At 54.5% G+C, this 23,280-nt stretch overlaps 1 protein-coding gene across 2 annotated transcripts in view; it reads right to left on the bottom strand.

Moving 5' to 3' along the window:
- SND1 (staphylococcal nuclease and tudor domain containing 1) overlaps positions 1-23,280 on the bottom strand; it is a 480,324-nt gene that overhangs the window by 187,109 nt on the left and 269,935 nt on the right. For both annotated transcript variants that reach the window (XM_037889493.2, XM_037889494.2), the window contains exon 15: positions 13,248-13,389. In XM_037889493.2, coding sequence (XP_037745421.1) covers positions 13,248-13,389 — 142 coding nt within the window. The remainder of the gene's footprint in view (positions 1-13,247; positions 13,390-23,280) is intronic.

Below are 23,280 nucleotides of genomic sequence, written 5' to 3'. Positions count from 1 at the left end.
AGACAGGGGGAAAAGGTGTGGGGGGGGGGGGGCGCGGCACGCGCAGCTCCCCCACTCTAAAAGTTTTCCAGCGCCCCTTGAACCGCCCCTATTACCCAGCTCCTCCAGTCGTTGGCCTTCATACACTTCATCCCACGACATATGCATGCCATCGCCATTCGGTCCACGCTACTCTGCTGCTATGGTGTAAGGTCACAGTGTGATGAAGTGGGACTGTTCTTAATGTTTCCTCTGAATAGTGTGGGGGTGCCTCAGTTTCCCCTAGGCAGTTCTTAAGTATCTAGTCGGTGGGATAAGGGTGTATCATCACTGCAGAGCCCTAGAGGGCAGGTGTGGGCAGGGGTCTGGACACAGAGAATGGCCAGCACCCTGTTTCCTGGCAACTGATGGCCTGGCCCTTCCCCCCTGCGAAGTGAGAGCTAAAGTGTTGGAGAATAAAGAAAAGGAGGACTTGTGGCACCTTAGAGACTAACCAATTTATTTGAGCATGAGCTTTCGTGAGCTACAGCTCACTTCATCGGATGCATACTGTGGAAATTGCAGAAGACATTATTATATACACAGACACCATGAAACAATACCTCCTCCCACCCCACTCTCCTGCTGGTAATAGCTTATCTAAAGTGATCATCAAGATGGGCCATTTCCAGCACAAATCCAGGTTTTCTCACCCTCCGCCCCCCCACAGACAAACTCACTCTCTTGCTGGTAATAGCCCATCCAAAGTGACCACTCTCTTCACAATAAAATAAAGGAATCCAGTGACCTCCTGGCCTGGGAAAGGGACAAAGCCCAGGGGAGGAGGGGCTGGAGGGAGTTTCAGTTTGAGGCTGGCTGGGGACATGGAGTGAAGTACAGACGTGGTTGTCTGGCTCACTGCCCCCCAAAATGCACCCGGCTGAGGGGTCCTGTTCTCTGCACCTACAAGCTCTGGTTTAGACCATGTTCCTGTCAGCTAATAAACCTCTGTTTTACTGGCTGGCTGAGAGTCATGTCTGACTGCGGAGTTGGGGGGCAGGACCTTCTGGTTTCCCCAGGACCCCGCCTGGGTGGACTCACTGGGGGAAGCGCACGGAGAGGCAGAGGATGCTGAATGCTCTGAGGTCAGACCCAGGAAGGTGGAAGCTGTGTGAGCTGTGTGTCCTGCAGACAGGCTGCTCACAGAAAGGAGACTTCCCCAGAGTCCTGCCTGGCTTCGTAGGGAGCAGTTCCAGAGCATCGCCCGGGGACTCCGTGACACACAGGCAGGTGTCCAAGCCCCGGTTCGTGCCAGGATAGATCCCTGGGCCTGCAGAGGACTCAATTTAGCACTGGCACATGCTGCACAAGCTCCGTGCCCCACACGCCTTAGCAAGGCATTCAGCTCACTGGACACACAGCAGGGAGTTAGGCTGCCAATCTCCCTGGTTTCCACACAGGGCCCAGAACTAAACAAACCCCAGGAGGGGCAGCACCTGTTGCAACAATTCATCAACTTCAGCCTGTTCCTAGGAGCCAGCAAACAACAGGAGATCAGCAGCCCCTGAGACATGAGAAGGCCAAATCTCCCCACGTTTACCCACGTTCATACACGGAGAAAATTAACCCTTGGGTTCTGGATTGACACCCACTTCACAAAACTATAAATACACACAGACAGATCACGTTCCTGGCTGCAGTATCTGGATGCTTCACATCCAATTTACAGCCGATAGATTACAGGACACCCCAGGCTGCTCAGATGGTAATTAGTGTGTCCGAGTGCCCGGGCGACTCTTCCCAATGCCCTGAGAATCACCCTCCCCTGGGAAGGGCCTGCAAAATTCCTCCTCAGCAGCTGAGAGCATGGCAGCCCATATCCCCAGGACATGAGGCAGGGAGAGGCAGCGGCTCCAGCAGCTGGGACACAGGCCATCCACGAGCTTGGGCACAGGGATTTTCTGCAAGGAAGGGGACTGAACAGATCCTGACGGAGCCACTTCTGCATTCGCAGCACGCGCACCATCATGCTCAACAAGGGGACGGTACCACTATAGCAGAAATGTCGCCTTGTCATTTAGCATGCAAACGCTTACCAGCGAATGGGTGGATCGGTGGAGTTAATAAGCGCCTGCATCACAAAAGGGAACAGCTTAAAACGCACAGAGCCCACAGACGCCATGTTCCAATTTAAAAATGAGAGAGAAAAATCCAATTTAAGCCTGGGAATAAAGATACCAACAGATGTACAGACTCCAAAACAAGGGAAGGCAGAAGCAGCATCTCATTTTCCATGCTAATTGGCATGTTACCTGCCTTTCAGTCCATAATTAACGTATACAGCTCGATTAGAGCGCCGGGGGCAGGTGGGGACTGAGGGCACGCTCCCAAGAGGGGAGCCAGGATGGCATGGAAAGAGCAGGTAATTCCCAGAATGATACAGGTGGGTTGCTGCATGCTATTTACATCTGCACCACGGAGGAACAATGGCGTTTGGGGGGAAGAGCCAGCCCTCCCCGCTCTGGATCCCAGAGGCTGGCTGCTCAGCTGATGGGACATCCTGGGCAGCGCTTGCTACACACTGGCATGCCCCTGGACCCGCCTTATTCTGAAAGACGGGAGGGGCATCTGGCAAGGTGTTCTCAGTGAGGGCCTTGGGACTTTGCTACGCGCTCCTCCTGCACCCACTGGTCCACAACAGCCCAAATGCAGCGACAAGCTAGGCCCCAGTCGCTGGGGCAGACTGAGGATTTGTCGTCCCCCCCATACCCTGGGGGTGGCACAGAGCCTGTCTGTAGTTGGCACAGTTTGGCTTCCTGACTGAGCATGTGATTTTTAACGCCACTGGGAGGCTGGCATGACGGTAATTTTTCAGGGCACCTGCAGCTCTTGGAAAGGCGGATTTACCACCATTAGAATTTAAAATCAAGAGTATGCTGTAGCCTCTCACCCCTGGCAGAGCCAGGGTGTGGGAGATCCCTTTTGCCGCATGCTATTTACATCCTCACTGAGGAGGAACAACAGAGCTTGGGGGAAAGAGCCAGCCCTCCCCCAGCCAGCCCTTCACCGCAGGCCACTGAAGGGCACCGCAAAGCTCCCGGCTTGCCTGGAGAGACTCCACTGACAGAGCAGCGAGCCATGGAGGGGGTAACGCCAATGCTGCAAGGAGAGCATGCAGAGATGCCAGCCGGGCAGCTGGCGCAGGCTAAGCCTGGGCTGGCCGGGGACACTCCAGAGGCAAGGCCGGAAAAGGCTGCCTTTGGGTTCCCAGAGGGAATGACTGCCCCAGGTCAGCATGTTAACTCCTTTGCACTGCCATGCTCCTGCACGGAGCCAGGTTCCGTGACAAGGGGACCAACGCCCCCACCTGGTCATTGTTCATTTAGCGAGGCGCCCAGCAGATCGAGGGACGTGATCGTTCCCCTCTATTCAGCATTGGTGAGGCCTCATCTGGAGTACTGTGTCCAGTTTTGGGCCCCACACTACAAGAAGGATGTGGAAAAATTGGAAAGCGTCCAGTGGAGGGCAACAAAAATGATTAGGGGACTGGAACACATGACTTATGAGGAGAGGCTGAGGGAACTGGGATTGTTTAGGAGTAACAGCCGTGTTAGTCTGTATTCGCAAAAAGAAAAGGAGTACTTGTGGCACCTTAGAGACTAACCAGTTTATTTGAGCATAAGCTTTCGTGAGCTACGCTACATCGGAAGTGAGCTGTAGCTCACGAAAGCTTATGCTCAAATAAATTGGTTAGTCTCTAAGGTGCCACAAGTCCTCCTTTTCCTTTTGGGATTGTTTAGTCTGTGGAAGAGAAGAATGAGGGGGGATTTGATAGCTGCTTTCAACTACCTGAAAGGGGGTTCCAAAAAGGATGGATCTAGACTGTTCTCAGTGGTGGCAGATGACAGAACAAGGAGTAATGGTCTCACATTGCAGAGGGGGAGGTTTCAGTTGCGTATTAGGAAAAACTTTTTCACTAGGAGGGTGGTGAAGCGCTGGAATGGGTTCCCTAGGGAGGTGGTAGAATCTCCTTCCTTTGAGGTTTTTAAGGTCAGGCTTGACCAAGCCCTGGCTGGAATGATTTAGTTGGGGATTGGTCCTGCTTTGAGCAGGGGGTTGGACTAGATGACCTCCTGAGGTCCCTTCCAACCCTGATATTCTATGATTTTATGAACTTTTCTCAGTGAAATCAAACCTCTGATAGGGCGATTGTTGGTTCCCATAGTAGCAGGGATTAAATATAACTTCCAGCGAGTGCCGCACATCCTGGAACCATCCATTACCAGGGCTCAGAGCATCCCTCTTAACATCGAATGACCAAACTTAGAGCCACCACCCAATGCCAGTGCCTGATCCCCGACCTCGCTGCTGCACATCGGGGGCGGGGACCTGCCTGTGGGAAAGGACGGATATATTTAACCGCTGTTCCCAGGGGACAGCCAACAGGGCCTCCAGTCGCCTGGCACACGGGGGCAGGGCATCAGGTTAATGGTTATGACAGTGGGAAACCCGTTTCAATTAAAGCTGCCTTTGTAAAGGCACAGCACGCTCATGCCAATCACCAGCCAGGCACTTGGCTGAACTATAAATGGGGGAGATAATTGTACGCTGCAGACTCTTTCGGCTGCTCCCACCAGCCTGATCGGCAGCAGACCCGGCTCTGAAGCAGGGTGGTGTTAATTGCTGCCTGCAAGGAGGCCGTGTGACGCAGCAGCCCTGCTCCTGGGGGCAGTGGAGGGGGAGGCAGTTCCACCTGAACACACAGCTCCCTCCAAAGCCTTAGGAACTTGAGCGGCCTGGAACACGCCATGCAGCTGATTTCCCCCAGGCGTGGGACCCATGGCCCGTGTTGGAGGTCACATGCCATGCAGGGACCTGTAGGCTGCTGGGAACATGCTGCCTTGTGCTGGGGCCTTGGCTCTTAACAAGGGGGCTGTCTCTCAAGGAGAGCTAAATGGAAAGGTCCTACGAGCACCTCTGACAGCCACGCTAACCAAGAAAGGACCCAGCCCCCTGTGCTGGGTGTGTCTCCACACAGGGCCACATACCAGCCACCTGCCACAGTGACTTGCACCCTGCCAGGTATCTTGTGGGGCCTTGTGGCTAGAACACTCAGTTAGGACTCAGAAGATGTGGGTTCTGTTCCAAGCTCGGGTACTGGCCTGCTGGGGGATGTTGGGCAAGTCACTGCTGTGCTCTGGGCCTCAGTTTCCCCACCTGTGCAATGGGGATAATGATACTGATGCACCGAGAGTTAGGAATCAGCATCGTACAGAGTTCCGCCCAGGTTCTCCTATGGCGTCCGTCACCCAGGTATCCCACTGAGGCACGTAAATAACATGACCAACCTCTGCCCGATCTGGTCCCTTCCCACTCCCCCTAGGGTGGAGAAGCTCCATTAGTCACCCTGTGCCAGGTGTGACCGCAGGACACCACATGCTCCCAGCGGGAGCCAGCGAGGTTTGGGTGGTTCTTGGCTCCTGCAGGGGTTTGCTCCCCGGCCCTGAACTAGTCCCCCAGAAAGAACCCCACCTGCACGAACAAGTCCTACCTCACGACAGGCAGCGCGTCCATTAGTCCCTGGGGTTGGTGCAGGGATGCTCCCAGAGCACAGGGCATCACTAAGGCCCCACATCATTCAGACAAGGACCTCACCCCCGCGGCTTGGGGGGGAGCCTGTGCAGTGACAGGGGGAGGCTCTGGTGTGCCTACACAGCGCTTCAGCCCAGCCGCCTCCTGGCCACTGTTACAGCCCTGCCGGCAACTACGAAAACTGAGCCAAACGAACCCACACAGCTTCAGCAGCTGCTGCCCCAGACCTCTGAGCCAAACTCTCCCCAGCCACCGCAGCACCCAGTGCTGGGCGAAGCCATTCTGGAAAGGAACGGTGGCTTTCTGCATGGAGAGGAAGCGCGGGGCTTGGGAGGAAGGACTGTCCCTTCCTGATTTCCATAAAATGGTAATTCAATTACAGAAAGCAAAGAGAATTCCGAAGTCTCAGCAGCCCCACTAATTGTCTCATTAAGGGCAGAAACGCAGGGAACACAATTACACCAGCCATCTGAATCATTAATGCCCCTGCGACAGCCGTGCAGGATTCCACTCAGACGTAGAAAGGCCCTAGCAGTGTTCTTGTGCTGGGGGAGCGTCTTGCCACCCTAATTCATTTGCACACGGCGCAGGGTTCAAACTTCCTTCCGCCCAGCTGTGCACTGCAGTGGTGGGAAGTCCCTACGTTCCAGACAGTTTGCATAGGAGAGCTCTCCAGTCACTCGCGGGGAAGGAAGCCGCAGGACCACCGTCGCAGCGGGAGTGCGCCGTCTCCCCAGCACATGGGCAGCGCTGATGAAGCTGGTGCTCTGGTGGGCGGTGTCCCGCGAATGGAGGAGGAGCAGGGACCCACAGCAATTGATCCACAGTGAACTGGAGGACAGGAGAAAAGGACTTGTGGCACCTTAGGTGCCACAAGTCCTCCTTTTCTTTTTGTGAATACAGACTAACCCGGCTGCTACTCTGGAGGACAGGAGGCAGCTGCAAAGGGGGCAAAGGAGCCGGGCACACAACACGCAGCTGCGCAGTGTTGAGACAGGGGCTGGAAAGCTGCAAGTTCGCCCACCAGCGTGGGCAGCAGGCATCACTGCTGCAACACACCACAGGCCGTCTCTGCAGCAGCTGCCACATCCAGTGCAGAACCCCACAACTGCTCTCTGACAGCACCGTCCATTTGTAGCTCTCAGGGCTTCACCAAGGCAGGCACGCATCATCACCCCCTTTCACGGCTGGGGAAACTGAGGCACAGAGGGGCAGTGACTTGCCCAGGGTCAAACAGTGAGTCAGTGGCAGTGCTGGGAATAGAACCCAGGTCCCAGAGTTCCAGGACAGTCCCTATCTGCTGGGCCTCCCGATCAACTTCACCAGCTGCAAAACATCTACTCCAAATCCTGCAGCACATGCACGATGCAACCTGGGCTCTGCAGCCACGGAGGAACTTAGAGCCACAGACCCGCCCTCTCCAGCTATTGAACGACACTAACATGACATGGGCCCCCCCCACTCCACCCTGCTGGAGCACAAAGGCCCTACCAGAGATTCCCTTCACTGTCACTGTCCGAGCCACAAAAGGATGCTCTCCATCTCAACCCCTGGAGCCTGCCCATGGAACAGCAGTGCAGAACTCCAGCGTACTGCCCCACTCCACCCCCTGCACAGTGGCAGCAGGAGGGGCCCTGAGTGCTGGTTCTGGTTCCTACTATCCTAGTAGCTCCGGGAGGCCCCAGCTGAGATCCGCTCAGCACAGCCCACCCGTGAGTGACGCAGAATCCCTGCCCCACGCTGCTCACAAGACGGGGGGGAAAGGCAGCGTTGTTATCCTCGCTGCACAGAAGGGGAGCTGAGGCCCAGAGAGAATCAGTGACATGCCCAAGGCCACCCCACATAGATCCCTGAGCTGCAGCCCAGTGCGCGAGCCAGCAGACCAGCCTTCTGTCCCTCGGGTTCCCGGAGCCTCTCAGAGTGGGGCGGGTCTCTAGCCACCTGCTCATTTCAGAGGCCCAGGGAAGGAGCGAGGAGGCCAGAGACAGCAGTGCGGGAGTTAGGAAGAAAGACCCTGCTCCTCTGTCAAGCGTCTCCTTTTCAAGGGCACAGATTGCTCTCCATCTCCTGGATAAAAGGACTAAAAGCAGATTAAGGCTGTAGATTTAAATCTATCCTGAAAATTTCTTCCTCTGGTAGATGGGAGAGCCAGAGTCGACAGAACGCTCCTGTCTGTATGACGCCTGTCTATTTATTTATGCGCTTACTGAATTTTTCATAACTGAGTTAAGAACGATCAGTGTTCAGGGTTATCCTTTGTACACGGTTATCACCATAGAAACAAGAACAAGAGAGATAAACACAGCCCCACATTGTCTCCCATTGATGGAGCCAGGAGAACACAGCAGGGGAGGCGGGAAGCTCTGTGCACAGGAACTTGCACAATAATCAAGTACCCTGAAGTCAACAGCGTCGGAGAGGAAGAGCTGGTCCCATCCACAGGGACAAAGGGCGCGCGGCAGCCTTCTCTGGTTATTTGTACCTGCTGCCGCTACGCACCCTGCTAGTCCGTGAACACAGCCTGGCAGCTATTAATAAAAGCTCCACGGCATTTCGGAAGGGCTATATATCGGCCAAGTATTCGTTCAGAAATGGACCAGTAATAGGGGTTCTTAAAAAAAAACAAAAAACCCCACAATACTGTTCAGCGTTTTTGAAGGACCTACAGGAACAATAAAAACTGTCCCCTACCTTTCCATGCAGATCCTGCAACATTAGTGAAGGCAACAGGTCCCAAGCTGTCAGTGATGCTGGTGCACAAGCTAGGAAATGAACCAGTTTTATCGGGACAGGAACTGCTCTCCTCTAGCTTCTGGAAGAGGGATGCGTGCAAAACACACTGATGGTGTATCCATAACTCACCAGGCAGCCCCCAGCCGATCAGAGCTCAGTGCGGAGGGAACTCCGTGGTCATCCTATCCACAGGCCGGTTTTATGGAACTGCTTCCCTCTGCCAATAGCCCTCCCCAGAAACTGGAGACTTAGTAACTGGGGGTGATGGAGGCCTTGCACCTGTTACAATAATTGGTCTACATATTTAGCCTCATTGTGAGCTCAGCTGCAAAGAGCGCATGAAAGTTCCTAAGACGTCACAATAACTTATAACAACACGTGTCGACGGGAAAAGGTACAAAAGGGCAAAAAATCCAAATTAGTCCAAACAAAACGGCCTCCAGATATAGCTCAAAGACTGAGTTACGTTAGAAATCAGTGAACCAAAACTGGGGTAGGAAACCAGGCCTAACTGGCAGACAACATAACGAGGGGATGGGCTGTTCCACCCATCACCCTTTTCGGGTCCATACAGGGAGAGGCTTTGGGGGAAGCGATAGAAGAACAGAGGGAAGCTACTGGAATGAGTTCCACCATCCTGGCTCCACCCCAACCATCTCCAGGGACCCTGGACCTTCTTCCTCCTGGTCCTGAGAGGTGGTCGGAGAGAGGGACCCAGCTGACATCGCCATCCCTGCTGGCTCCGGCTCACCCCCAACCACCCACGCAGGATAAAGCAGGACTAGACTTAGCAGCAGCCCCGGCCCATCTCAGCTAACTTCATCTCCCCAAAAGGACAGTTATCACTGGCTTCCACCATCTCAGAGACTGGTAAACTTTTCCTTCCACAAACTCCCTCTGGCGAAAGGGAAAGGGGAGGCTATAACAGGAAAAGCTTTACTCAGCATTTTACTTTCCACTGGCTGTAGCTGTTTTTCCTGGTTTTCTGTGTCCTTAACAAAGGTTAACGGGACGCTCAGCGGTGCGTTTGCCATGGTGCGAAGCAGGCGGAGGTCTCTGCGTACCAAACCCAGAGCTCGTGTAACGCTGGGTAGTGACTGGGTTATGTTCGCCCCTTAGCCCAGACATTCCCTCAAACACAACAGAGCCGATCAGCAGTTCTTCCGGAGACTCCATGCTGTTTCTACAGCTGGTGCAGTCCACGGGCAGGAGGGCTGGTGTAAACGTGCCGGGTAACCAGCTCTGAGCAGGGGCACACGAGAGGTGGCTACGCCTGCCAGCCGCTGCTGTACACAAAGGGAACATCTACACCCCACACTCCTTTCGGCAGCACCGAGCGCAGGTAGTGACTGGGTTATGTTCGCCCACTGCTACTGCTAGGGTCTGGGCTGGGATGCGGTGGAGTTGGGCGGGCCCGCGTCCCCCTGCCACCCTTACCCTTGGGTGGCCGACTCCCCACTTTAGGTCAGGAGGCCTGTGCTCCTTGACCCTCCCCCCCAGCACCCTAGACTGCCTGTTGGGTGCTCAACCTCTCTGGAGCCCCTAGACTGTGTGGGTGCTCCTCCCTATCTGAACCCCGAGACTGTGGGTCTGCTGGCTGCCTTAGCCCACAAGCTGAGGCTAAAGTCTGCTCCCCGCTCTGCCCCGCCCACAGGGCTAGAGCTATTGACGGTGTGTTTGCCAGCTGCCGGAGGCTTAGGCTACAGCCGGCTATCAGCCCAGGCCTGTGGGCTGGGGCCCCAGACTGTTAATTGGTGTCAGCCCCAGCTCAGAGGCTGGGGGCTAAAGACTACATCAGGCTCTGACCCGCCCACGGGTAGGGACAGGAGCCCCAGACTATTGTGGTGTTTGCCTCTGGTAGACGGGCCCAGAACCACAGACTGCGTACAGCTCGGCCCCGCAGACCACCACCCCTGACAACAAGGCAGAGTGGCCTCCCTCCCCACTGGAGGGCGAGGGTCCACTACCTATGGGTGCAAACAGCGATGTGGACAGGGAGAGTAAGGACACGCCTGAACCTTGTGGGAACGTACCTGGATAGGTCCCTACAGGGCTCTGTACTCGCCCAACCAGGGCCTCCCACGTCTACTTGCTATCTTGAGCAGCAGTGTCCCACTGCCGGAGCATTTCCCTGCCGCAGTGAAAGCCTCCAGCAGTGGGGAAAGGCTCTGGCAGGAGGCAGGCAGTGGGAAAGGTGCCAGCAGTGGGGAACACCTAGCCCTACATGTCACCACTACTGGTGCGCAGTGGAGACAGCTTCTGGCACCTCCCGGCAGAGCTGCGCCGGGGGAAATAGAACGGAAAGCCAGTTAGTGTAGATGGCCTCAGAGTCTGGTAGTGGGAGCAGTGTGTCCTGAAGGAGGAGCTAGTCGAACACCAGACTCTGCGTTGTAAGGAACCTGGGTGCTCAGCCCAGTCCCGCAATAGGCTGGAGACAGGCAGAGCCGTACAGCTTGGCTCCACTGTCTTCCTGCCTCTCTAGGTAACATCTGTGGGGCCATCTACCTAGTGCCAGGCTGGGGGTTCCTAGCCTTGGGAGAGGTCTGGCTTCAGTCAGAAGGGGGGCAGAGGGATGAGGACAAGTGACCCGCACCAAAGTCAGACAGGAGATTCTGAATTATCCAGGTGGGAACGTAACATGCTCCCCACCAAAAATGTAAGGGGCACAAATCACCCTCTGTACCCGGCGGTGAGGAAAAGCCATCTCGTCACAGAGAGTTTGTCCAGCCAGCCATGTCCTCGGCCACAAGAACCTCAGGTCCAAGATGTATCCATGTGCGGCTGTCAGCCCAACAACTTGCAAACAGCAACACCACCCCCTCAAACACCTGCCCCACCCCCGGGACACCAAACACCTGTGAAGCCAGGAGCAGAGAAGGCTGGCAGAACAGGGCCCAGAGCTCCCGGCAGTGAGTCGCGAGCAGCTCAAACCCACTGCCTGATTTACAGAGGGCTTTTAGGACACAAGGGCCACAGCTGTTTTCCCAGCACTCCACTGTCGCTATCGGCTAATACATTTCACATCCGTTCAGCTCACTGCTCAGTGAGATTCAGGACCCAACTCTGGGAGGGCTGGGGCAGACACACCGGGAGACCACGGAGCGACCCCACTACCACTCAGACTCTGCCTGAGCTGCTCCGAAAGCTGGCTGGAGAATAACTTGGGTGCATGGAGCCGGTGACGTCGGGGCACCCGAGAGGAGCAGACACCAGCGGGGCTTGGGCGACTCCACGCTGGCCTGGCTGGGCACCATAAGGGCATCCCTCACCTGGAAGGGAGCCCCAGTGCAGCATATTCCTTCCACAACAAGCCTGGGTCACGGGAAGCACCAAGGTTTAGGCACCAGGCAGAGAAGTGTGGAGGGATAAATAGAAGTGTGAATAAAACAAAGAGAAAGCTGAACTGGAGCCAGCTGTGTTGTCTTCCTCCTCCATCATGACTCAAAGGCTCAGCTGCCCATGCCACATGGGATCTCCCTAGGGCCCGGCAGAGGGAAGAAAGCCAAGGTCTGTTTGCAGGCCAACAGCCAGGACTCCATGACTGCCTGCCAGTGACCCAGAGACCCCTCTCTGCACCCTGGCAGGAGGAAGGAGGATCTCCAGTGAGAGCAGAGATGTGCAAACAAGCACCGGGGTGTGCGCGGCTGCAGTCCCAGCTGCTTACGTGGCCCCAGCGCCGGGATTCTGACAGCTCAGCACTCTCGCCTCAGCAGAGCCCGCAGACATGTCTGATTACGGCGCTCCAGCTCAATTAATCCCTCTGGAAGGCATAGGAAGTTGCAGAGTGATCATTAACTTCACACGCAATGAGAGAGACGCTCAACAAGAACTGACAGTGGGGGAAGCGGCTGTGATCTCAGGCCCCGTATCCTTCAGCAAGATGCACTGCGCCCTGAGACTCCATCTACCTGCCGAAAGAAGGGTGGGAGGGGAGGGAAGGCAGTTCCCAGAGTCTGTCAGGGAGGAGGAGACCCGGGGAAGATGGCAAGTGGCTGCCAACAAGCCCTGCTGCGGCAAGGAGAGACTCATCCCCCGCGAGATCTGTGAGAACGAAGAGGCAGAGCAGGCTTCAAGGGCTCTGTGCCGAGCGTGACGGGGAAAGGCGCCACCCCACCCGTAACAACGCAGCCCCTCCAGGAGGCAGCAAGCACCAATAAAGTCACGTTTTACTACTCGTCAGTGGCACTTGGCTCCTTGAGTGCATAAACAACCATCGTTCCAAACACACGGCTCGTGGCTGAGCTTTGCTGGGAGAGATGAAAGCGCCGGACACAAGGAAAGGAGACAGCGCTCCATGTCTATGGAACAGAGCAGAGTAGCTGGCTCAGGTACCGGGGCTGCCAGGGCCAGGGTTCAAACCTGGATCTCCCCCCACAGGAGGCAGCGAGCCATGAGAGGTAGAAGAAAACGGTTCTGCGCTGGAGATAAGTCAGGGTAGGGTACGGGGGGGTCCCTAGAAACACTGGCCCAGTGTCAAAGCAGGCACTTGGGAAGAACCACCTCTCCGCCTAGAAGGGCGCCAGGCAGGTTTACACAGCGCAGGACACGCGGCCGAGACGCAGTAAGGCACCAGACTTGGGTTAACTGCTGCTCGCTCCCCTGCACACAAAGGGCCAATGCTGGCAGAGCACCAGGGATGGAAGGTGCCTACAGCAGCATGGGGAGGGGAGACCCCAGAGGGAGAGCACACTCTGTGCCCTCCCCGGCCTTAGGAGAAGCAGCCTCAGATCAGTTACAAAGGGAGCTGGGGCACTGGGATGGATAGACAGACTTAGGACCTTCCCCGGTTCCAAACACTTCTCACACTGTGGCATGGCAGGCCTGAGAGCTGCCGTGCGGTGAAGGGAGACAGCAAGCCGTGCCCCCGCCAGGCGCCACAGATCAAGGGCAGGCTGAGCCACTGTCCACCCAGCAAGGGACCGACGCAGCATGGTCCCACGCCCGCAGACACAAGGCCGGCTCACCTGCTAGCAGGAAGGTGATCAGGCAGGTTTCCTTTGGCATGTACAGCTTGAGCCGAGAGCCGCTGAAGACGTACTCCACCACCGCCTCGGAGCGGCCGGCCCGATGCAGGAAGGGCAGGAACTGCTTGGCCTTCTGGGTGTCCTGGGAGGGCAGGAAAGGAGAGAGGACATTAGAGACTGATGGTGGGAGGGGGAACCCACGTCCCCATAGGACAAGGCACAGAACCCTCACATCAGCCAGTCACACGACCTCTGGCCTGGGCTGGCAAAGGATCGAACCCCGAGCCTTGGCCTCCGAGCACAGGTCCCTGCTGCTCAGGCCAGAGGCTGAAGCCTGCTGGCAGGGGGCAGAGAGGCTGACGAACCTGGGGCCACCAGCCAGAGGGGACAGCAGCACTCGGCCCGCAGCGAGTCACCATTAACACGGGGCTTGGCCTGCCCAGTGCTGTACCTGGCTGGCTGGGAGACTCTCCCTGGGGAGCACCCCTGCCTCGCACAGCGCTGCCCGGGGCTGGGAGGTGGAGAGTCTGCCCCAGGGAGCCAAGCCCTGCTCCCAGCCCCTGGCAGATGGCGGAGTCAGCCCCCGGCATGTGAGGTAACACGGCAGGCACATTTGTGCTAGGAGCTCCTCCAGCTCTCACAAGACACTTGGGCAGGGAAGGGGAGAGCTGAGTTTCCTCTTCTCCTGCACCCCACAGGCACATGGCAGCATGTCACGGGTGTGGTACTCGGCCCTGCTGGGGAACACGGTCACTCGTACGCCCAGCTGCATACAGGCTGCAAGCAGTGCTGTGGCCCAAGCTCCCTAGGGGGTAGCAGGGCCAGGGCCCAAACCGCCCTGGCTAGGCACCAAATGCCACAAGGCCTTGCGCTGCCCTGACCAGCTCCTTATCTCACTGACAGTGATTCGAGTCTCCAGCATGACCACCTCTCCTTCACCCACCCGGCAGGACAGCCAGCGGGGAGCCGAGCTGACCTCGACATTGGGGTCTCCAAGGCCGTGTTTCCACGGACACTTTCATGGGGTAGCTGCCCTTTGCCCTTCCCCCAGTCCCCAGCCTGGGACTCTTCTATTTGGATCCTTCCGGCTTGGCTTAAATCCCTTCCCAAGCGACACAAGCCGCATGGAGAAAGGGCAGCTCTTCCCCCGGACCGGGAGGGCTGGGACTACATTGGGGTATCTAACTGGTTCAAATGCACCCGAGTTTGTACGGAAAATCTTTCCTGCATAGACAAGGCCTGAATGCAGACTTGGAGCTGGGCTCCTGTAGCCTCCTTCTCCAGGTGATGAGGCTGCTCGGGTCAGGTCTCAAACTGCTCCGGCGAGCCAGGGCAATAGACCTGAGAAACACCCACATGTCCTGCCAGCTGCGGGGCGGCATCTGGGCACAAGTGGCCGATGGTCCTGGGGGAGTCCCTGCCGAATTCAGCCCCAGGAATCCGGGGCCCCTAGGGAAACCAGCTGCTCATGATCCGTGGAGCCCATTGAATGCTGGAAGTGCACTCAGGACTGAGTAGATACGAGTACTGTCTCAGTGTTTCCAGGTGCTCCCCCATCTGTCTGTCTCCACCTGTCATCTCATCTCATACTCCGATCAGGAGCTCTCTGGGACAGGGGCCGGCTTTTCATCCTGTGTTTGTACAGCGCCTAGCACAATACAGGCCTGGCTCATGGCTAGGCTCCCAGGTGCTACGCTAATACAAATAATCTCTAACAACGCTCAGTTATCTACCTGGCCCCACAGTCTGCGCACCTTGATCCAGACAGCTCCCCGTGACCTTGGCACAGCGCCTGGCCTTCCTCAAGGAAGGAGCTTGCGTCTCAGGACCTCTGTGCTGCGAGAACACGCTCTTCCTGTCAGGCTCAGAGCCACCCAAGGGTTCCCCTCCCTACCCATCACACGAGATGCCCTGTTTCATTTGTTCAAGACACTGCAGCAAGAACGCAAGTGCCAAAATCCTCTGTGGCCCCCTGCCCCGACTAGCTAGCTTCCCGCCAGTCATACATTCGTATCTCTTTCCTGCCCTAGGCAGGTCCACGCCTACTTCGAGCACTGGTGTGGGTGGATAGGAGGGACGCCAGCTGGCCTGGAACACCCAACTCCAGCAACCTCTCACCCCCCGTTAAACATAACCCGGTGCTGACGCAGCCCCCAGCGGAGCAGCAAGTGCTTCCCTTTCACAGGGAATCTTGCCTCAACTGAATACCGCACTTTGCTGCCTGCTCCGCTCCTAGCAACAAGCCACTGTGTATAAATTAATGCATACTGGTTAAGGAAAAGTCAGCGCGCCATGAGCAATGGTCAGTGGTGGTGGAGGGACTCGGAGTGCCTGGTGAAACGCGTGGCAGCACCACACTTCAATGCCTGGCACGCAGACATTGAGGGAGGGCTCAGAACAATATTTACAGTAATGGGATTCAGTGTCCTTCCAAACGGACCCGTCACAGCAGGAAGACAATCTCCTCCCAGATCACTGCTGCTTTCCTTGATAGAAGCCAGAGCAGACCTGTAGCCTAAGTTCGTGGAAAACTCCCACATGCCCAACTTCCCTCCCCACCCCAGAACGGAGCAGAGGCAAACAGGACAAACACCCAACAGGTCAGAAAGCACCAACAGATTAAGACCATTTGCTAAACAGGCTTAAAGCTCCGGCCATTATTCATAGGCTGGGCCTGTAATTTGGGAATGCATTACCTAATTGATTATCTCAAATCGCTAGGTTATTGACTTATTTTGAACCGGAGGCCTCAGCCAAAAACTAAGCAATCTGTACATTTCAGACGCAAGACACTAAACGTCACGGGCTTCTGATTTATTTCACCCAGCAAAAAAAAGCTGTTCCTAAAATAAAACGCAGCCAGGTGGCTTTTCATTTCACTGTGTCCTTAATTTAGAAAAATGAACTGCAAAGGAAGGGAAGGGAGAAACTCGCTGCAGCCAAAAACTTTCTTCCCTTCAGTAACAGCTTGGATCTAGTTCACCGAAGGGCTGCCTGACCAGACTGCCAAAGCAGAGACGTGGATGGAAACTCACTAGATCACAGAAATAAAATCAATAGGCTGTTCCCAAGATCCGTCCCCACCGCTGAACGGCTTGCACTGCAGAAAAGGACTTACTGGGAAGGAGCCGGGGCATTCAAAATGCCATATTTTATGGCAAAGGTTAGAGCAGAGAGCTCGCTGCTCCAGCTATGGGACTTGAATGTAAATTGGAACCAGCTCCCCTACTCGGAAACTCATTATTTCCAACGCAGTCAGCGAGCGAAAAGAAATGGCTATCTGCATACGTTCCTTAGACCAAAGTGCAAGCCAGGCTGCGATTACACGCCCGCATGTCACTCCAGGAAAATTAAGTGGCAAGGGGAGAGTGGGAGCAGAGCGTACTTTGACAACAGCTGAATCCCGACTGACAACATGCGTCCGCACCTCTCAGACTCTCATTAACAGGACGCGACCTTCAGCATTTCAGATGTGACCAAAAAAGAAACCAAGGAGGGACCGGGAGAGTGGAGGCAGCCATAAATCTTTGGAGCAAAGCCTCTGCCACAGGACAGCAAGAGGTGCTTTGGCAGCAGCATGGCAGATTAGCCTTGAAGATGGGAAGAAAGGAGACTATCGTGGCCCATCTGGATCTGCCGATCCCCAGGGGCACAAGAGAAGCGATGACAGCATCCCGGCATTAGCAGCAGGCAGCTGATGCCGAGCTAGGCAATAACAATGCTTTGCACTCCATCTGTACAGCAGCTCACCAGAGAGGAAGGACGGCCCAGCGGTTAGAGTTCTAGCCTGGGATCTGAGTGATCTGGCGTCAATTCCCTGCTCCACCACTGACTCCCTGTGAGGCCCTCGGTGAGTCACTTAATCTCCCTGGTATAACAGCACAAAAGGTAAATGCACTGAAGCTTGTGATACACTCAGCTGAAGGGGGCTAGAGAAATACCTGTGTCGGGCCTTAGAGTGCTGTACAGACCCTGAACCCCATGGGAGCCCAGCTCCCCTGCAAACCGGGCCAGAGGTCACACCGGGAGCCTGGATTAGAACCCAGGGGTCTTGACTCCCCATCCATTGTTTCCAGGCACTAGACTACACAGCCTATCAGCCGCCTCACGAGAAAGTCGCAGGGGGATGTGGAAGTTGTTCTGGGTTCCCTTGACTCGGGTTGGAGTTCTTTAAGGATCTGACTCGGGATCGTTCCCACTTAGATAGTTTCATTGATGGCTTGGCACAAGAAGGAGTGTGCTAACGAAACGTGCGGACAGCCCCACGTTGGTAGGCATCGTCGATACAGAGGAGGATTGGAATATTGATGGGAAGGCCTTGAGACCTGGCGTAACAGCAATGGGGTGAAATGTAAGAGCACAAAGTGCAAGGGGCTAACAACAAGAAGGTCTGCTATAAGCTCAGGACTCATCGGGTGACAGCCACAGAGGAGAAGAGGCGTTGGCACGTGGGTCGATCACAGATGACGATGAGCCACCGATGTGACGCAGCTGTAAAACAAGTAAGTGCAATCCTAGCATGCATCAAGCGAGGGACGTGTTAATGTCATTGGATAAAGCACTGGTGAGCCTTCCTTTGGAATACGGTTCATCACCAACCGGAAAGGTCCAGCCAAGAGCTACTAGGATGATCCAGGGAAGGGAGGCCTGTCTTACAAGAGGAGCCTGGGAGGGCTTGGCTTGTTTGGCCTAGCACAATGCAGGCTGAGAGGGGATCTGACTGCTCTCTACAAATACAGCAGGGGTAGACACTGAAGCTAAAGGACAATGTTGGCACAAGAGGAAACGGGGATAAACTGGCCAGGAATAAATTCAGGCTGGAAACGAGAAGCAGGTTTCTAACCATCAGAGGGAGGCAGGCTCTGGAATAGCCTGCACTAGGCATTGTGGGGGCTAACAACCCAGCTTGGTAAGTCTGTGAAGAGAACGATAAGCTGGGGCTGCCTATGATCACATGGACTGGACTCGATCCCTTCCAGCCCTACATTCCTAACTCACCCCTTTACCCTCCCTGTAAAGGCCCCCCCCCCCCCCCCATTGGACCAACCTCCCCTCCCAGCTGGGGGCTGATGGAGACTGTACTTCGGCTTCCCTTTCTACTCATGGCAGTACCAGGAATTCAGAATGGGAGAGACCGACTAGACCACCCATCCCTCTCCTGCCCATGTGAAGCTTCCCCCTGCAGCACCTTTCTTAGTGCCCTGCCCTCCCAGCCACCTCTAGCCCATCACGGTAAATGCTGACCCGAGGTCAGAGCCACGGCTATTCGTGACACATCGCAGACAGCTTCCTTCAGAGGGGGCTCCCCATTTGCAGCCTGTGCGCGCCACACTGGGCACATCAGGTGGGTGACAAGACCCCTCAGTGGGGGCAGGTTCTTTGGACCAGGTGACTGGGAAGTGCTTGTGCCAGGTGCTGTATCCCCCAAAAGCACCCGTAGGAGGATGCTGGGCTCCTGATCGGTTACGAACTCAGGCTCCCTCAGGAGGCAGTGCAATACCGTTATGGAGATCAAGACGGCAGACTTTAGCAACCTCAGGTAGTTGGTCGGTGAGGGAAGCAAGTCTAAGGGGAAAAGCAGTTCCAGAGAGCTGGCAGTTTTTCGAAGAGACATCATTAGGGGAACAAGAGCAAACTATCCCACTGCGTAGGAAAGATAGGAAGTCTGGCCAGAGACCACCCTGGCCTAACCAGGAGACCTTCAGTGATTTGACATTAAAAAACAAGTCCTACGAAAAGTAGAAACGAAGACAAATTACAAAGGATGAATATAAACAAACAACATTAGCATGTAGGGACAAAATGAGAGGGGCCAAGGCACAAACTGAGATTAAATTAGTTTGACACATAAAGGGTAACAAGAAAACATTAGAAGCAAGAGGAAGACTAAAGACAGGGTAGGCCAGTTACTCACTTAAGGGGGAAAGACAATAACAGACAATGTGGAAATGGCAGAAGTGCTAAATGACTTTTTTGTTTCAGTTTTCACCAAAAAGGTCAGTAGAGATGGGACATCAGACACAGTGAACGCCAGATGGATAGAATAGGAAAAGAACAAGTTAAAAATTCCTTGGACAAGTTAGATGTCTTCAAGTCAGGGCCTAATGAAATACATCCTAAAATACGCAAGGAGCTGACCTGGGGAATTACAGACCAGTCAGCTTAACTTCAGTACCCAGAAAGATAATGGAGCAAATAATCAAGCGATCGATTTGCGAACACCTAGAAGGTAATAAGGTGATAAGTAACAGACAGCGTGGATCTGTCAAGAACAAATTGTGTCAAACCGACCTAATAGCTTTTTTTGACATGTGTGACAAAGTTCCTCCTCTACCTTGGTGGATCCTGCGCTTATTGGCGGATTTGCTTGCCTCAGAGATTCACAGTAGCCCTCAGTTTGGCCACTTTCGAGGCTCAGATCTGCCGTTCACTCAGATTTCCCCATGGTGGCCAGCGATGAGGCTAAGGAGAAGAACAACCCCTGCAGTCTCTGCTGATCCACCATGTGGGTCGGGGAACAGCCCAGAAACCTTCCCCTCTGGTGGAACCCACAGTCCAGGTCAACTCCTCCTGTGTCTGATCAGGAGTTGGGAGGATTTGGGGGGACCCCGGGCCCGCCCTCTACTCCGGGTTCCAGCCCAGGGCCCTGTGGAATGCGGATGTCTAGACTGCCTCCTGGAACAGCTATCCGACAGCTACAACTCCCTGGGCTACTTCCCCATGGCCTCCTCCCAACACCTTCTTTATCCTCACCATAGGACCTTCCTCCTGATGTCTGATAAGCTTGTACTCCTCAGTCCTCCAGGAGCACATCCTCTCACTTCCAGCTCCTTACGCACCTCTCCCTAACTGAAGTGAGGTCCTTTTTAAACCCAGGTGCCCTGATTAGCCAGCCTGTCCTAATTGATTCTAGCAGCTTCTTCTTAATTGGCTCCAGGTGTCCTAATTAGCCCACCTGCCTTAACTGGTTCCAGCAAGTTCCTGCTTGTTCTGGAACTGCCACTGTTACCTTACCCAGGAAACAGGGATCTACTTAATCTGGGACTAATAAATCTGCCTTCTATCACTCTTCGGTAGCCCTCTGACCTGACCCTGTCACACAGGGTAATAAGCCTTGTGGATGGGGGGGAAGCGGTAGATGTGGTATATCTTGATTTAGTAAGGCTTTTGATACTGCCTCGCATGACCTTCTCATAAAAAGACTAGGGAAATATAGGCTAGATGGGGCTACTATAAGGCGGGTGCATGACTGGTTGGAAAACCGTTCCCAGGTTATCAGTGGTTCCGTGTCAGGCTGGAAGGGTATATCCAGTAGGGTCCCACAGGGATCAGTCCTGAGTCTGGTTCTGTTCAGTATCTTCATCAATGATTTAGATAATGGCAGAGAGAGTACCCTTATAAAGTTTGTGGACAAAAGTGCTTTGGAGGATAGGATTAAAATTAAAAATCTGGACAAACTGCAGAAATAGTCTGAAGGAAAAAGGATGAAATTCAATAAGGACAAATGCAAAGAACTCTACTTAGGAAGGAACAATCAGCTGCACACATACAAAATGGGAAATGACTACCTAGGAAGGAGTACTGCGGGAAGGGATCTGGGTGTCAGAGTGGATCACAAGCTAAATATGAGTCAACAGTGTAACGCTGTTGCAAAAAAAGCGAATATCAGTCTGGGATATATTAGCAGGAGTGTTGTAAACATGACAAGACACGGGAAGTAATTATTTTGCTCTACTCCACGCTAATAAGGCCTCAGTTGCAGTATTGTGTCCAGTTCTGGGTGCCAATTTCAGGAAAGATGTGGACAAATTGGAGAAAGTCCAGAGGAGAGAAACAAAAATGATTAAAGGTCTAGAAAACATGACCTATGAGGGCAGATTGAAAAAATGGGGTTTGTTTAGTCTGGAGAAGGGAAGACTGAGAGGGGACATGAGAACAGTTGTCAAGTACATAAAAGGCTGTTACAAGAAGGAGGGAGAAAAAATGTTCTCATTAACATCTGAGGATAGGACAAGAAGCAATGGGCTTAAATTGCAGCAAGGATAGTTTAGGCTGGATATTAGGAAAAACTTCCTAACTTGAGTGGTTAAGCACTGGAATAAATTGCCCAGGGAGGTTGTGGAATCTCCATCAATGCAGGTTTTTAGGAGCAGGTTAGAGAAACACCGCTCAGGAATGGTCCAGCTATTACATAGTCCTGCCTTGAGTGCAGGGGACTGGACTAGATGACCTCTCAAGGTCCCTTCCAGCCCTACACTTCTATGATTATCAGCCAAGAGACTGCCTATTTACCCAAGAGGCTGAACCAGGGTGCAGCAGCTCTCAGGAAACAGAAGAACAGAGTGTTTTGCGTTCATTTCCCCCCAACAGCAAAGTGCCCATGCACACAGATGGAGCTGTCGGCTCAGTAGGTACCAATCTTGCCAATAGCCAAGGCGCTCCCAGATGCCGTAAGTTTGAGATTCCAGCTGTGGAACCTGGACCTGTTCCACATATCAAGCTCTCACCACTCTCCGAGGGCTAGAGTGCTGGAGCTGCCATCCTTCAGATCAGGTGCCCTAAGAGAACAGTCTCATCTACTCCCTTTACACTCTGCTCGCCATGCACTCTGCAACGCTGGCCCATCGCAAAGGTTTTCCTCCACAGCTTGGGTCAGAGACGCAGAGAAGAGTGGCCAAGCAAGGCATTTAGAGGACCCACCAACAGGGCCCCAGTTGCTTTGCCATCTGCCTGGCATAGAATTCCGATAGGAACCCGAGGCCGGACCAGGCGCACAGCCCGGTTAAAGCCCTCCCACTTTTCTGGGGCAGCGCAGGGTTTATCATCATTTCCTGGTGCTGTAAGAGAGGCTCAGACCACACCACTTCTCTCTGAGTAGCTCTTTTCATCCCGAGACAGCCCAGACAGTTCAGTATTACGGCCATGGAGAAACTTGCAAGAGAAGGTCAGAGAGACACTAAGGGAAAAGTGGGAGGAGCTGATGAGACAGAAGAATACTGGAGGCTGCTCCAGGTGGCAGGAGCTGCAGAAAAGCCTCTTGTGCCATGCCGTGAGACTGACTCAGGGCAGAGAAAAGGGCCAGTACTCAGTGGAGCAGGATGGAGAAACACAGATAAGTTCTGCATGAGTTTAGAATCAGAGGTCCATTTGCCTCACCCCTGAACTCAGGGTCTAGGTCATGAACTTTGCAAGGGCTTTTCACAGGCTGCTGAGGCTTCATTAGCAAGCCCAGAGAGTTGCAATGCTTTCTGACTCTGCAGCGAGGACTGGCACGCCTCTGCCCCATCCTGGGAAACACACAACCTGCGCCTGGCACCCAGATGAACCTCCTCACCTAGAGGCACATTGCACATCTGCTGGGAAAGGAGGGGGACCTGGTCTCCAAGAGTAACTTGCTCGTTTTGTTCGTACTTTGCATGCCCAGAGCATCCGTCGGGCAGATGACACGGGAAGGCCAAGTGACCGGCCTGCTGTTGCATTAGGACAGCAGCCTGGGAGTCAATGCCCAGACCCCTGGTCTACCCACAAGGCGAATTCCAAAGCTTGGGAAGGGTAGTTCTTCTCTACACTGTACTGAGACCAAGAGATGCAGGAGCCCAGATCCCAGACTGCCAATGGCACATTCCTAAACCCCTCTGCCACTTTGGAAAATCAACCCCCGACATACTGTGACAAAGTTCCTCCTCTACCTTGGTGGGTCTTGCGCTTATTGGCGGATTTGCTCACCTTGGAGCTTCACAGCAGCCCTCAGTTTGGCCGTTTTCGTGAACCCACAGTCCAGGTCAACTCCTCCTGTGTCCGACCAGGAGTTGGGAGCTTTGGGGGGAACCCGGGCCCGCCCTCTACTCTGGGTTCCAGCCCAGGGCCCTGTGGAATGCAGCTGTCTAGAGTGCCTCCTGGAACAGCTGTCCGACAGCTACAACTCCCTGGGCTACTTCCCCATGGCCTCCTCCCAACACCTTCTTTATCCTCACCACAGGACCTTCCTCCTGGTGTCGGATAATGCTTGTACACCTCAGTCCTCCAACAGTCC

The sequence above is a fragment of the Chelonia mydas genome, chromosome 1 (genome assembly GCF_015237465.2).
Source record: "Chelonia mydas isolate rCheMyd1 chromosome 1, rCheMyd1.pri.v2, whole genome shotgun sequence".
Lineage (NCBI taxonomy): Eukaryota > Metazoa > Chordata > Testudines > Cheloniidae > Chelonia > Chelonia mydas.
The sequence above is the reverse complement of the archived record's forward strand: the minus strand, read 5'-3'. Positions and strand labels throughout refer to the sequence as shown.